The 14,074-nt window shown below is 42.1% G+C and overlaps 1 protein-coding gene across 1 annotated transcript in view; it reads right to left on the reverse strand.

Moving 5' to 3' along the window:
- CTNNAL1 (catenin alpha like 1) overlaps positions 1-14,074 on the reverse strand; it is a 412,273-nt gene that overhangs the window by 147,356 nt on the left and 250,843 nt on the right. The window contains exons 5-7 of the mRNA XM_069730576.1: positions 11,532-11,621; positions 7,562-7,732; positions 5,224-5,424 (exon numbers count right to left, since the gene is read on the reverse strand). Coding sequence (XP_069586677.1) covers positions 5,224-5,424; positions 7,562-7,732; positions 11,532-11,621 — 462 coding nt within the window. The remainder of the gene's footprint in view (positions 1-5,223; positions 5,425-7,561; positions 7,733-11,531; positions 11,622-14,074) is intronic.

Here is a 14,074-nt window from a genome sequence, read left to right on the forward strand (position 1 = left end):
TGTGTGTGTGTGTGTGTATTAGAACCTGAGTGTACAGTAATCTGTGTGTGTATAATTATGTACAGTATACTGTATATGCTACATATAATGCACACACATGCGCAGTCATGGCCAAAAGTGTTTTCATGTATCGGTGTGTACTTTGGCTATCTATGCATGTATATACAATATATATACACACACACACACACACATTATATACATATATATATATATATATATATATATATATATATTTTAGTACCTGAGACACAGTAGGTAGTAAGTGTAAAGGTAAATATCACTTAAAGGGACTCTGTCACCTTAATTTGGCGGGACTGGTTTTGGGTCATATGGGCAGAGTTTTCGGGTGTTTGATTCACCCTTTCCTTACCCGCTGGCTGCATGCTGGCTGCAATATTGGATTAAGGTTCATTCTCTGTCCTCCATAGTACACGCCTGCGCAAGGCAAGATTGCCTTGTGCAGGCGTGTACTATGGAGGACAGAGAATGAACTTCAATCCAATATTGCAGCCAGCATGCAGCCAGCGGGTAAGGAAAGGGTGAATCAAACACCCGAAAACTCCGCCCATATGACCCAAAACCAGTCCCGCCAAATTCAGGTGACAGGTTCCCTTTAAAGGGAACATGTCAGCAGATTTGGCCGCTATAAGATACGGCCACCACCTTTCAGGGCTTATCTACAGAATTGCAAGCCCCGATCCGACCTGAATGATAAGAAAAATAAGTTTTATTATACTCACCTGGGGGCCTTTCCGATAGGTGTCGCAGGTCAGGGTCCGGCGCCTTCCATCTTCTTGCAATGCCGTCCTCCTGTTGCTTCATGGCTCCCCGGCATCGCGCTCCTGCACAGGCGTACTTATCTGTCCTGTTGAAGGCAGAGCAAAGTCCTGCAGTGTGCTGGGCCTCTCTGACCTTTCCTGGCATCTGCGCACTGCAGTACTATGCGCAGTTAAGTATGAGTGCGCAGGAGCGCAATGCCGGGGAGCCATGATGCAAGCAGGACGGCGGCGATCATAAGAAGATGGGAGGCGCTGGACCCGGAGCTGTGACGCTCATCGGACCGGACCGCCCCCGGGTGAGTATAATAAAACTTATTTTTCTTCTCTTGCAGGTCGGATCGGAGGCTTATATACAGCATTATAGAATTCTGTAGATGAGCCCTGAAAGGTGGTGGCTGTATCTCATATCTGCCAAACCTGGTGACAGGTTACCTTTAACGGAGCATTCCCGGGGCCAGACAAATCGCCAATGCAGATGCATCGGGCCCATAAGTGGAGTGCGGCCACTGACACCAGCAAATATTTCAGCTCGATCTGCATCCTTGGACGCACATTCAGCTTAAATATATTGCAGTGTCGGTGATCCGCCAGTTCCGCTTCAGTACACGCCGCTGACCAATTTGTATCCAGAATCTGACCTCGGTTTGTCCATAACTGGGGGGCATATGTCAGTGACGACAAGTCAGCTGGCGGCTCTTGCACCGGTTGCAGAAGAGGACGCCGTGTGGCGTGGGAGCGGAGAAAGGTAAGTAGAATCGAGTTTTTTTCAAGTGTTGCAGGACACAAGACAAATTATCAGAGAAAGGGGCAAGTAGAACTATGCCTGACATGGTGTCCCCTCCTCCCTCCATGCAGGGACACCAGCTTACTCACCGGCCCATTGCACTGTCTCCAGCATGCTCCTGCCTTCTACCTCCGCTATGCACGCTGCACTGTGTCCCAATGGCGTGCCTAGGGTGCATGTGTGCGCACTCCCCTGTTCTAAAAGGGGCAGCACGTGCACATAGTAAATGCTCAGCTGGGAGGCATTTAGTTAAATGTGTGTTCACTTGCAACGTGTCTCCCAGCCAAAAGCACCCTCCCCAGTAGTGAGGTGCCTAAGCAATCCCTATAGTTACAGTATGTTACGTGGTTGGTGTGTATGCAACTGTATGTTGCCAGGTCCCCCATCCCTAGTCTGATATAGTATCCCATACCCTGTGTACTGTTATTAGTGCTCGCTTCCTGTGACTGCTTCGGCGGTGTCCGTACCCTGAAATCACATCTGCGGTACCGGTACTCTGCCATCCCTTATTAAGTAACATCCTCTCTATTTATGTATAGTGCCGTCCTTTATTATATAGCGTCTAATGATTAGCGAATATACTCGTTAATCGAGAGTTCTCGAGCATGCTCGGGGATCCTCCGAGTAATTTTTAGTGCTCGTAGATTTACTTTTTCTTGCCGCAGCTGAATGGTTTACATCTGTTAGCCAGCATAAGTACATGTGGGGGTTGCCTGGTTGCTAGGGAATCCCCACATGTACTTATGCTGGCTAACAGATGTAAATCATTCAGCTGCGGCAAGAAAAAGTAAATCTCCGAGCACTAAAAAATGCTCGGAGGACCCCCGAGCATGCTCGAGAAATCTCGAGTAATGAGTATATTCGCTCATCACATCACTAATAGCGTCCTGTTATGTGGAGTGCCATCCATTATTACAGAGTATCATCTCTTGTCATCTACAGCACCATCCCTTACATTGAGTATTCTCATTATTTTTGTTATTCACAGCATCTTCTCTTTATTGCATGGTGTCCTCTCCTGTAAAATGTAAAATGACTGCTGAGGAAGCAGCATCTGACCAGAAGACCAGTCCATCAGCCGCATCCATCACAAAAGAAGCTTTCCCATGCTCCATCAGGCATCATTTCAGTTTATATCTAACAGGAGTGGATGATATGTAATAAAGAACAGGGAGGTATAAATAACAAAAATAATGAGAATCTGATATTTAAGGAACGGTGCTGTACATAACAAGAGGGAAGTATATGATAAGAGACGGTGCTATACAAAAAGAGAGAGCACTGTGTAATAAGGGGCGGCAATATATATGAGAGACTGTAAAAAAATATGTATATCTGTAGCTTGGTCATGATGAAAGGAGGGGGGCCCAGATACATTTCTTGCACAGGGGCCCTAAGCGTTCTGTGTCCGCCCCTGATGAAAGACATAAGTTAGGACTTAGGACATAAGGTAGTGTATGCATAGAATGTAGGGGAAGGGGCTTCCCCAGCAACAGACACAGGGGAAGGGCTTAGAGCTAGGACAAGGGACCTGCTTCCTGAAGTTAGTCAGAGTAGATTTAAAAGTCTGAAGTGACAAGTGTGCAGAGCTGCAGAGTGGGAGAACTACAGCAAAGGAGACGTCGGGACGATGAGGTAGCGTAACTAGAAACTGACAGAAGAGGTAGAGTAGCCTTCTACCTTAAAGAGGTCCTTGAATAGGATGACATGTCATGAGAAACCCAGAGCTTGAGGAATGACAAAGAAGGTACAGACTGTGGGACTAGTGTGGGTCCTGAGTGGTAGATCCAGGGCGTCTAGAGCGATAGGATACAGAGCCGCTGAGCGGGTTTAGGGGAACTCGCTGAACTGTACTGTGGCGACAAGCTAGGCTGTGACGAAATAGAGCAAATCAGTGTGCTATACCGGCCCTGCAGCAGACTACAGTGGAAGGATGTCCAAGTTTAGTAAAGTTCCCATGTTTGAACAGAAGTCTCCTAGGCTAATCTGTGGAACTTGTGGTCTTGGCCAGCCAACACCATCGGCTACAGGTGGCCTACACGGGCACAAGGCCCTCACAACACTAACCCCGAGCCAGGACCCACAATTGTCTGTAGGATGCCAAAGCGAGTGGGGACAGAACCTCGCCCATGACTACCTCACTTGGGCATCTTACAGAGGTTTCAGATCTACCACCTCATTGGCATATAAATCCAAGCACAGATTTCTCAGGAATAGAGGAACAGACTGGCTAGCCATGTCTATGAAACAGCTACATGTGCATATAAATAGTTTGGGGGTGAAATCCTGCTGAGAAAAGTTTAGATGTTGAATAATACAGCATACTACGTGACAACATATTAAAAGACGAGATGGTCATAACTGATCCAGCACTTAGCCCAAATGTGCTTTCATGCCATGGTCTTTTGTTTTGGGTATAGCACATTATAATGATGGCTTTCCAATCTACGATGGAAGTGTCACAGGCCATAACTCGTTTCACGCTAGTTGCCAAATGGCATTCATATGGTAATCAAATTGGTCCCCCCTGATTGATGAGCAAACTAAACTGCACAACCAAGCTATAAAAACAAAGACATAGTCATAGAGCAAAGTCAAGACAATGGAGCACAGCTAAATGCTCTTCTCTACAAGTCCTTTGGAATTCAGACAGCATTGCCGCAGCAGACTGCAGAGCTGAAAGCATAGTCAGACTGCACACACCAGTAACTAGTAACATTATCTCATATAAATGTAAGACGACACATCATTGAAAGAAATAAAGAGTAGCCACAAGACAGTGAGCTACTCGCTGAGCAATGTTTCTAGCTTATAAAGCATCGGCAGTAAGACTTGGGAAGCACGCCGCTTTTCAACGCCTAAGAATTAAGAGATTCATCTTCAATATTCTCCTGATGTATAACCACAATGTGACTGCACTATGGCGTTGTAGCTGTATTAAGAATATTTTTCTTTATTAGTTACAACTCTGAATGATGGGAAACAGAATCACACTATAAAACTGTTCCCTGCAAATATTTGTATCCTTCTGTATTTCCATCTTTAGAAATCAAATGACTGCTCCACGTGAAGTATTGGCAGAGAGGTCTGCAGTCTTCACAAAGAAAAACAGGCAGTAGAAAAGGAAATGTGCCTGGGGCAATGTTATGAACGTTACACAAGGGGCAACTGTTCAGAAATATGGACATACACATAATAAAGAAGAAGATGAACTCCTCCCATTAAATTCATTCTGGAACAACCAATCGCAGTTCAGACCAATTTCTATCCTTGTAATGCTTTTTTAAAATAGATCCAGAAATGCCTAGTAAACGCAACAAATAACCTCTGGATAAAATAACTAAGACAAAATGTAACATTTTGGGAAACATTTTCCTTTAGGTGAAAATCCAATAACCTAGGTTCACCAGAAAAAAGGGGCTCCTCTCATCAGTATAAGAAAAAATACAGCGAAACGCAACCAAACTAAACGCATTAAGAATGATCTCAGAGACCGGAGGTCCTTTAATTAGTATAAAATATGGTCTGCGCAAAGGGATGATGTTTTGAAGAGGTTTCAGTGTAACAATTTTCAATAAACTAAGAACAGTAATAGTTTCAGGTATAAAGAGGATTTTTCAGAATATAAAAAGAATTACTTTGTTAAAAAGCTCTTACAGCTTGCATCCACACTGAAACCAGCTGTTCTAGCTCCATCTTGGCTTGGTTAGACAATTCCAGAATGCGTTCTCGATTTTCATGGCTGGTGTAAGCAGAGTCCGTGAAGTCCTCTGTGTGCTCCAATACAACTTCTAACATAGTGGAAAGATTCTCCTTCGAGAGGAAATATAGGTTATCTCTAAGTCCTTCAACTTTACCCTAGGAGGGAAAAATAGAGATACTGTAAAAAGCATTATGATGCACTTCTATCCATTGTATGCATATTGTCAATAGATAAAGTTCTTATTTATTTTTTTAAGTGCAGTTTTAAAAAAAATGTGATCCTGTTTGATTGCAAGATTGTAGTAACTGTGTAAAATAAAGTGTAAGAAATAATCTGGTCATTCTGTACATATTCCTTAAAAAGAATAGACTATTATATAATCCACTTGTTTTGTGATTGCCATGGTAGCATTAGTGGATCAACTCTTCTGAGCATCAATGGAGAAGAACTTGGCACTCAGAGTTGTGACAGTGAAATCGTAATGTTTTGTTCAATTCATAGACATTATTCTCAGCCTAACATCTCTAGTCTCAGCAATATACACCAATAATGATTCTACATAATGTTTATCCACATTGTACTCTGGTTATATACCCGTTTTTATTGTTACATTTTGTTTGTATTTATATTTTCTCATATACAGTACAGACCAAAAGTTTGGACACACCTCATTTAAAGATTTCTCTGTATTCTCATGACTATGAAAATTCTACATTCACACTGAAGGCATCAAAACTATAAATTAACACATGTGGAATTATATACTTAACAAAAAAGTATGAAACGTCTGAAATCATGTCTTCTATTCTTGGTTCTTCAAAGTAGCCACCTTTTGCTTTGATGACTTCTTTGCACACTCTTGGCATTCTCTTGATGAGCTTCAAGAGGTAGTCACCTGGAATGGTCTTCCAACAATCTTGAAGGAGTTCCCAGAGATGCTTAGCACTTGCTGGTCCTTTTGCCTTCACTCTGCGGTCCAGCTCCCCCCAAACCATCTCGATTGGGTTCAGGTCTGGTGACTGTGGAGGCCAGGTCATCTGGCGTAGTACTCCATCACTCTCCTTCTTGGTCAAATAGCCCTTACACAGCCTGGAGGTGTGTTTGGGGTCATTGTCCTGTTGAAAAATGATGGTCCAACTAAACGCAAACCGGATGGAATAGCATGCCGCTGCAAGATGCTGTGGTAGCCATGCTGGTTCAGTATGCCTTCCATTTTGAATAAATCCCTAACAGTGTCACCAGCAAAGCACTCCGACACCATCACACCTCCTCTTCCATGCTTCACGGTGGGAACCAGGCATGTAGAGTCCATCTGTTCACCTTTTCTGCGTCGCACAAAGACATGGTGGATGAAAGCAACGATCTCAAATTCGGACTCAACAAACCAAAGCAGAGATTTCCACTGGTCTAATGTCCATTCCTTGTGTTCTTTAGCCCAAACAAGTCTCTTCTGCTTGTTGCCTGTCCTTAGCAGTGGTTTCCTAGCAGCTATTTTACCATGAAGGCCGGCTGCACAAAGTCTCCCATTAACAGTTGTTGTAGAGATGTGTCTGCTGCTAGAACTCTGTGTGGCATTGACCTGGTCTCTAATCTGAGCTGCTGTTAACCTGCAATTTCTGAGGCTGGAAACTCGGATAAACTTATCCTCAGAAGCAGAGGTGACTCTTGGTCTTCCTTTTCTGGGGCGGTGCTCATGTGAGCTAGTTTCTTTGTAGCGCTTGATGGTTTTTGCCACTGCACTTGGGGACACTTTCAAAGTTTGCCCAATTTTTCGGACTGACTGACCTTTATTTTTAAAGTAATGATGGCCACTTGTTTTTCTTTACTTAGTTGCTTTTTTCTTGCCATAATACAAATTCTAACAGTCTATTCAGTAGGACTGAAGCTGTGTATCCACCAGACTTCTGCACAACACAAGTCCCAACCCCATTTATAAGGCAAGAAATCCCATTTATTAAACCTGACAGGGCACACATGTGAAGTGAAAACCATTCCCGATGACTACCTCTTGAAGCTCATCAAGAGAATGCCAAGACTGTGTAAAGCAGTCATCAAAGCAAAAGGTGGCTACTTTGAAGAACCTAGAATATGTTCAGTTGTTTCACACTTTTTTGTTAAAGGGACACTGTCACCTGAATTTGGAGGGAACAATCTTCAGCCATGGAGGCGGGGTTTTGGGGTTTTTGATTCACCCTTTCCTTACCCGCTGGCTGCATGCTGGCTGCAATATTGGATTGAAGTTCATTCTCTGTCCTCCATAGTACACGCCTGCGCAAAATTACATTTTCTCACCTTAAATTCTCTAATTCCGGTGTAGATACTGCACGGTGCAATTTCAGGTTCACCATTAGGTCGTGTGTCGGTAACAATTTCAATGACCTGCTCTAATGCCACTCTCATTCTTTGGAAGACTCCTTCTTTATTGATCCGTGCTGACTCACAATCTGGATGCCTTAGACAGGTCTGAGGAGAAATAGATTGGGCGGGTTAAAGTTATATGAAACAGTGTTAAAAGCAATTTTCTTTAAATGGCAAGTCGCTAAGAAATGTATTAGAAGATCACGAGAAAGTAAACCATTAATATAGTTAAGTTTATTATGAATTCCTTTAAGCATTTTTGTTCATTACTTCTTTTCTTTGTTTTTCAAATCATGATGTAACTGATTTGAAACCCTGTTCTTCTTTGCTTAGGAGACTAGTAGTCGCATTAACCTACGAACAGCAGTGGTTAACTAGATGTCCTCTCTTCAGAGAGTCACGGGTGGGATAGTCATATATGGAACGGGGTTGTCCTACTGAGAAAAAAAAATCATCTAAAGTGAACTTGGCAGCTGTCTTATGCTGCCTGGAGCACAAGCAGAAACAAATCGCAGTCTGGCGCGCTCATTTCAGGCCGGTATGTGTGCAGATGACAATGTACCTGAATAGCTTATAAGGCAAAAGACACAGGGATCCAGATATGTGCTGAACATTAATCAGGAAACATGCTGTATTTATTTTATTCTGTTTGACAAATAAATTACCCTTTGCCTGGGCCTTTAATTAACATACCAGGTTGTACAGCCCACACCCTTACCATCGAGACTGGATATCAGTTACATATTATGTATTCTATATAGCAATAGTATGTGAAATATCTGGAATTAATGTAGGATATATAGGGTATAATAGGGTGAGACCCCATTGAGTGTGGGTGGGGGGTGTCACCTGCGCTAAATTTTAGTCTGACAACCTCCGATGTCAGGTAGGGTGGATACCAGGAAAACATTAAGAAAAGTTAGGTCCCCAAATCCTGGGCCATTTCTGTGGTTATTATCTAAACTTATGTGTGAATATTAGTACACAATTTTTATTGGGGAAACTTTAAAAAACAAAAAAAATAAGTTTTGAATAAAGTATAGGTTTTTAAAAGGGTTTATTTATGTTAATCTGTTTGATTACCCTGTCTAGAAACACTGATGTGGGCAACTTCAGGAAAATGCCAGCAGGTGTTTTTCCGTTGGCGTCTTTCTTGTTGTTTTTGTGGTGGCTTTGCTGCCCAGATCTTTTTTTAAATGAGACAGTGACGGCTTCCAAGAGGTAGCCAACTGAAGAAGTCACGGATTAAAAAAAGTTACAAAAGATCGAGAATATGCACAGCAATGTCAAAACAACTTGCTAGGCATGTGTTAACTATTTTTCGCATTTTTTTAGTATTTTATAAAAAGGTATTTTCTAGGCAGAATCCCCCTGAAAATTACTGTGCACATATACCCTTATACTGAAAATGTGCGACATTTCAGAGAAAACATACATTTTAAGAGCTGACAATGGTACTGAGATGAAGCCCCACTTTACAGAATGATTACTATATGACAAGCAAAGATTTAAAAAGAGACAAACTGCTGATCTGCTTTGGACAAAAATTGGACATACAGTATGACAAAAGTGAGTACACCCCTCAAATTTTTGTAAATATTTAATTTTATCTTTTCATGGGACAAAACTGCAGATCTGACGCTTTAATACAATGCAAAGTAGTCAGTGCGCATCTAGTATAACAGTGTAAATCTGATGTGCCCTCTAAATAACTCAGTCAGTAATGTGTAAACCGCTTGCAACAAAAGTAAGTACACACCTAAGTGAAAATGGACAAATTATGCCCAATTACCGTATATACTCGAGTATAAGCCGACCCCCTAATTTTGCAACAAAAAACTGGAATAACTTATTGACTGGAGTATAAGCCTAGGGTGGAAAATGCAGCAGCTACCGGTAAATGTCAAAAATAAAAATAAATACCAATAAAAGTAAAATTAATTGAGACATCAGTAGGTTAAGTGTTTTTGAATATCCATATTGAATCAGGAGCTCCATATAATGCTCCATACAGTTCATTATGGCCCCATAAGATGCTCCATATACAAATATGCCCCATATAATGCTCCATGCAGTTTTTTATGGCCCCATAAGATGCCCCATATAATGCTCCATTCAGTTCTTTATGGCCCCATAGATGCCCCATATAATGCTCCATGCAGTTCTTTATGGCCCCATAAATGCCCCATATATTGCTCCATGCAGTTCTTTATGGCCCCATAGATGCTCCATATAATGCTCCATGCAGTTCTTTATGGCCCCATAGATGCCCCATATAATGCTCCATGCAGTTCTTTATGGCCCCATAGATGCTCCATATAATGCTCCATGCAGTTCTTTATGGCCCCATAAATGCCCCATATATTGCTCCATGCAGTTCTTTATGGCCCCATAGATGCTCCATATAATGTTCCATGTAGTTCTTTATGACCCCATAGATACCCCATATAATGCTCCATGCAGTTCTTTATGGCCCCATAGATGCTCCATATAATGCTCCATGCAGTTCTTTATGGCCCCATATAATGCTCCATGCAGTTATGGCCCCATAGATGCTCCATATAATGCTCCATGCAGTTCTTTATGGCCCCATATAATGCTCCATGCAGTTCTTTATGGCCCCATAGATGTTCCATATAATGCTCCATGCAGTTATGTCCCCATAGATGCTCCATATAATGCTCCATGTAGTTATGGCCCCATAGATGCTCCATATAATGCTCCATGCAGTTCTTTATGGCCCCATAGATGCCCCATATAATGCTCCATGCAGTTCTTTATGGCCCCATAGATGTTCCATATAATGCTCCATGCAGTTCTTTATGGCCCCATAGATGCTCCATATAATGTTCCATGTAGTTCTTTATGACCCCATAGATACCCCATATAATGCTCCATGCAGTTATGTCCCCATAGATGCTCCATATAATGCTCCATGCAGTTATGGCCCCATAGATGACCCATATAATGCTCCATGCAGTTCTTTATGGCCCCATAGATGCCCCATATAATGCTCCATGCAGTTATGGCCCCATATAATGCCCCATATAATGCTCCATGCAGTTATGGCCCCATAGATGCTCCATATAATGCTCCATGCAGTTCTTTATGGCCCCATAGATGCCCCATATAATGCTCCATGCAGTTCTTTATGGCGCTATAGACGCTCCATATAGCATTGTGCCACATGTAATGCTGCTGCTGCACTAAAAAAAAAATGACATACTCACCTCTCGTTGCTGCCAGCTGCTCCTCAGCGTGGTTTGGGGCTGCATGAGTGCTGGCGGCTGTGGGGAGATGCATTTAATTGAGGGAACCATAAATGCCAACATATACTGTGACATACTGAAGCAGAGCATGATCCCATCCCTTCGGAAACTGAAGACAGGGCAGTATTTCAACATATTAACGACCTCAAACACACCTCCAAGATGACCAGTGATGTGCTTAAGAAACTGAGGATAAAGATGCTGGACTGGCCAAGCATGTCTCCAGACCAAAACACTGTAATGCCCAAGAGAGTTAAGGCAGTGCTTGAAAATAATTGTGGCCACACAAAATACTGACCCTTTTCTCTTTTGTTGCCAGCGGTTTAGACCTTAATGGCAGTGTGTTGAGTTATATAGAAGGCATGTCAAATTTACACTGTTCTACAAGCTGTGCAATGACTACTTTACATTGTATCAAAGAGTCAGATATTCAGTGTTGTCCCATGAAAAAATATATTTACAAAAATGTGAGGTGTGTACTTACTTTTGTGACATACTGTAGAATTGTGTGCATACCTATTAAATGTAATTCACTTCTATACTGTATACTGTTATCTGTTTTTTATTGTTTGCATTACCTTTTGAATAACCATAGTCGCCTCTAGACAGCTTGGTGGATAAATACAGTATCTTACCTTGGAAGCTGTGAGCAGCATCATCGTACACTTCTCTAGCACGGCCCTTGCAGCAGCCATACTTGCTTTTTTCTTCTCACTCTTCAAGTCCTTAAAAATTAGTTTATTGACAACATGATTTCATTTTTTGTCTTGAGAATATTTTCACAATAATTACAATAAAACCTTCTTAAAGCTGCTGCTACTATACAGAAACAGCTCTCATTACTATTGTATATATTATAGAATCGTACAATACACATGCCAGACCTCCTCCAATATTTGCATTTGTAAGGAAGTGGTGGAGAACCCCATTGCTTCCCCTCTCTCCTATGTGCTGGTCCTGTGCACCTCACTGTATTAATGTTACGTACCTGTATGCTACTGTATTCTATGTATTAGTGTGCAGTGTCTGCAATGTTTCTATATGTGTTAGAGGCACGGCCAGCACAGGCTAACTTTGTGGGCTGAACTTGCAACCTCTTGGGAGCAGGAAGCTCCTGCTTCCTGCTCAGAGCCAGGCAGCATGGCCTGAGGCAAGATGCCTATCCCCATCTGGAACAGCAAGGACCCCCGACTGGGGGAAATCAGGAAGTGCACCCCTACACCAGATTCATAGCCCATAGCCCCAGCATATCCTTCGGGTCTCCTAGGAGCCACACAGGACAATAGGATAGATTTTAAAATTGTCTCGTCTAAGACGTCCAAGAATTAGAGAGTTTTGATAATGTTTTGCTAAAATGGCACAAAAACCTATTGGAGCATAAGAGTACAGACCTTAAGCTGAAGTATTCTGCCCCATTAGAGGGCAGCACATTACCAAATCTGATTCAAGGGCGGAAATGAACTGATGAATTCAGGCTAATGGAGATAATCTTCAGTTTTACTAATGGGACCACAGTAAAATTACAGCTACAATAATTATTTCCAATATGTACAAGTATTTAAGAGGTCTTTTCCACTACGGATGTCATAGTGTATCAATATACCATTAAAAGTAACCTGTCACCAGGTTTTCCCAATATAAAGTGTGGCCACGACCTTTAAGATCTATTTTACAGCATTCTTGTGAGCTCTATACATGTCCTCTAGCCATTCTCTTCTACATAGCACAAAAAATAGCTTCTATTATACCCAAAGACTGCATAGTCTGGTCCTACGGGCATCTCTGGTCTTGATTTGGCACCTCTCTCTACAATCACTGTCCTCCTCCTTGGGCATCTCTGGTCTTGATTTGGCACCTCTCTCTACAATCGCTGTCTTCCTCCTTGCTTCATGTGTGTTCTGTCATCCACACAGTATCCTCTAATCAAGCTGCTGCACAGGCATACTTCTCTCTGCCATGCTGAAGGCAGCGCAAACAAGGCGCATGCACCAGCTTTACTTCCAGGTAATCAGCGCTCTTTGTATACACCAACTTAGAAAAAACAGAGATCCCTAAAAAATAACCTTTATTAATATAATTAAAAAAGACTATATTTATCCACAATCAATAAAATAGTATTAAATGTACCTAGTGGACCCTAGACCGAGCTACAATGCACCCTGCCTAACAGTGGAGGTTGGCACCCTACTTTACCGCGGTAGGCGCCCCCACTCCTCGGCGGCTAGCCCTTACAAGCCCTATAAGGACCTATAGTTAGAGAAAGACTAATTAGCCCTACTGAGATCTATACTAATACCCTACCTAACAGTGGAGGTTGGCACCCTAATTTACTGCGGTAGGCGCCCCCACTCAACGACGGCTAGCCCTAGGGTCCCTAACAGTCCCTAAGGTTCGGGATAGTCAAAGAGATATGTCCCACAAACACCACTGATACCCGTAATGGAGAAAAAAAAAAAAAAAAAAAAAAAATAGAAAAAATATTCAAAACAAAGAATAAATGTATATCACAAAAATATATATATATACTAGCACCTTATAATACTAGTGTAGAAAGATGCTATGATGGAAGAAACATATACCACAGGTGCTGTATAATAAAGATACCTTAACCCAAATACGGGTATACTGGATGCAATAATATGTCCAAACAAGATAATACACAGCACTTAGATGAAGTCCATTTTCTGTTACACTTCAATGGTGCAAATGTTTGATGTAAAATAACCAGTAGTGCATGTCCATAAAATATGGCACAATTACAATGACAAAAAAATGGACCAAAAGACAAAAAAAGAGGAAAATACCTCTAAAAGGCACACAGTCAGAACCACAACCACCACTCGATAATAATATTACGAGAACTCTCCAAAGTACTTATAATGAGGGTAAAAGGGCTCAATCGTCCTTTTTATGCCCATAGACAATCAGATCCATATTATAACCAATATACTCATCTATTTGCTGAAATCTCATGGTGTGGGTCCGACTGTAGCCAAAATGACACAGGGCGATTATGTGTAGATGAACATCACCAGCGTCTGTCAGATACTTCCCCAGCAATGCCCAACGCGTTTCCCCCCCATAGGGAATGGCGGGGGTTCATCAGGGGTAATGCAGTCATACATCTTCACTGTATGTGTGACTGCATTACCCCTGATGAACCCCCGCCATTCCCTAT

The sequence above is a fragment of the Ranitomeya imitator genome, chromosome 6 (genome assembly GCF_032444005.1).
Source record: "Ranitomeya imitator isolate aRanImi1 chromosome 6, aRanImi1.pri, whole genome shotgun sequence".
NCBI classification, from domain to species: domain Eukaryota; kingdom Metazoa; phylum Chordata; class Amphibia; order Anura; family Dendrobatidae; genus Ranitomeya; species Ranitomeya imitator.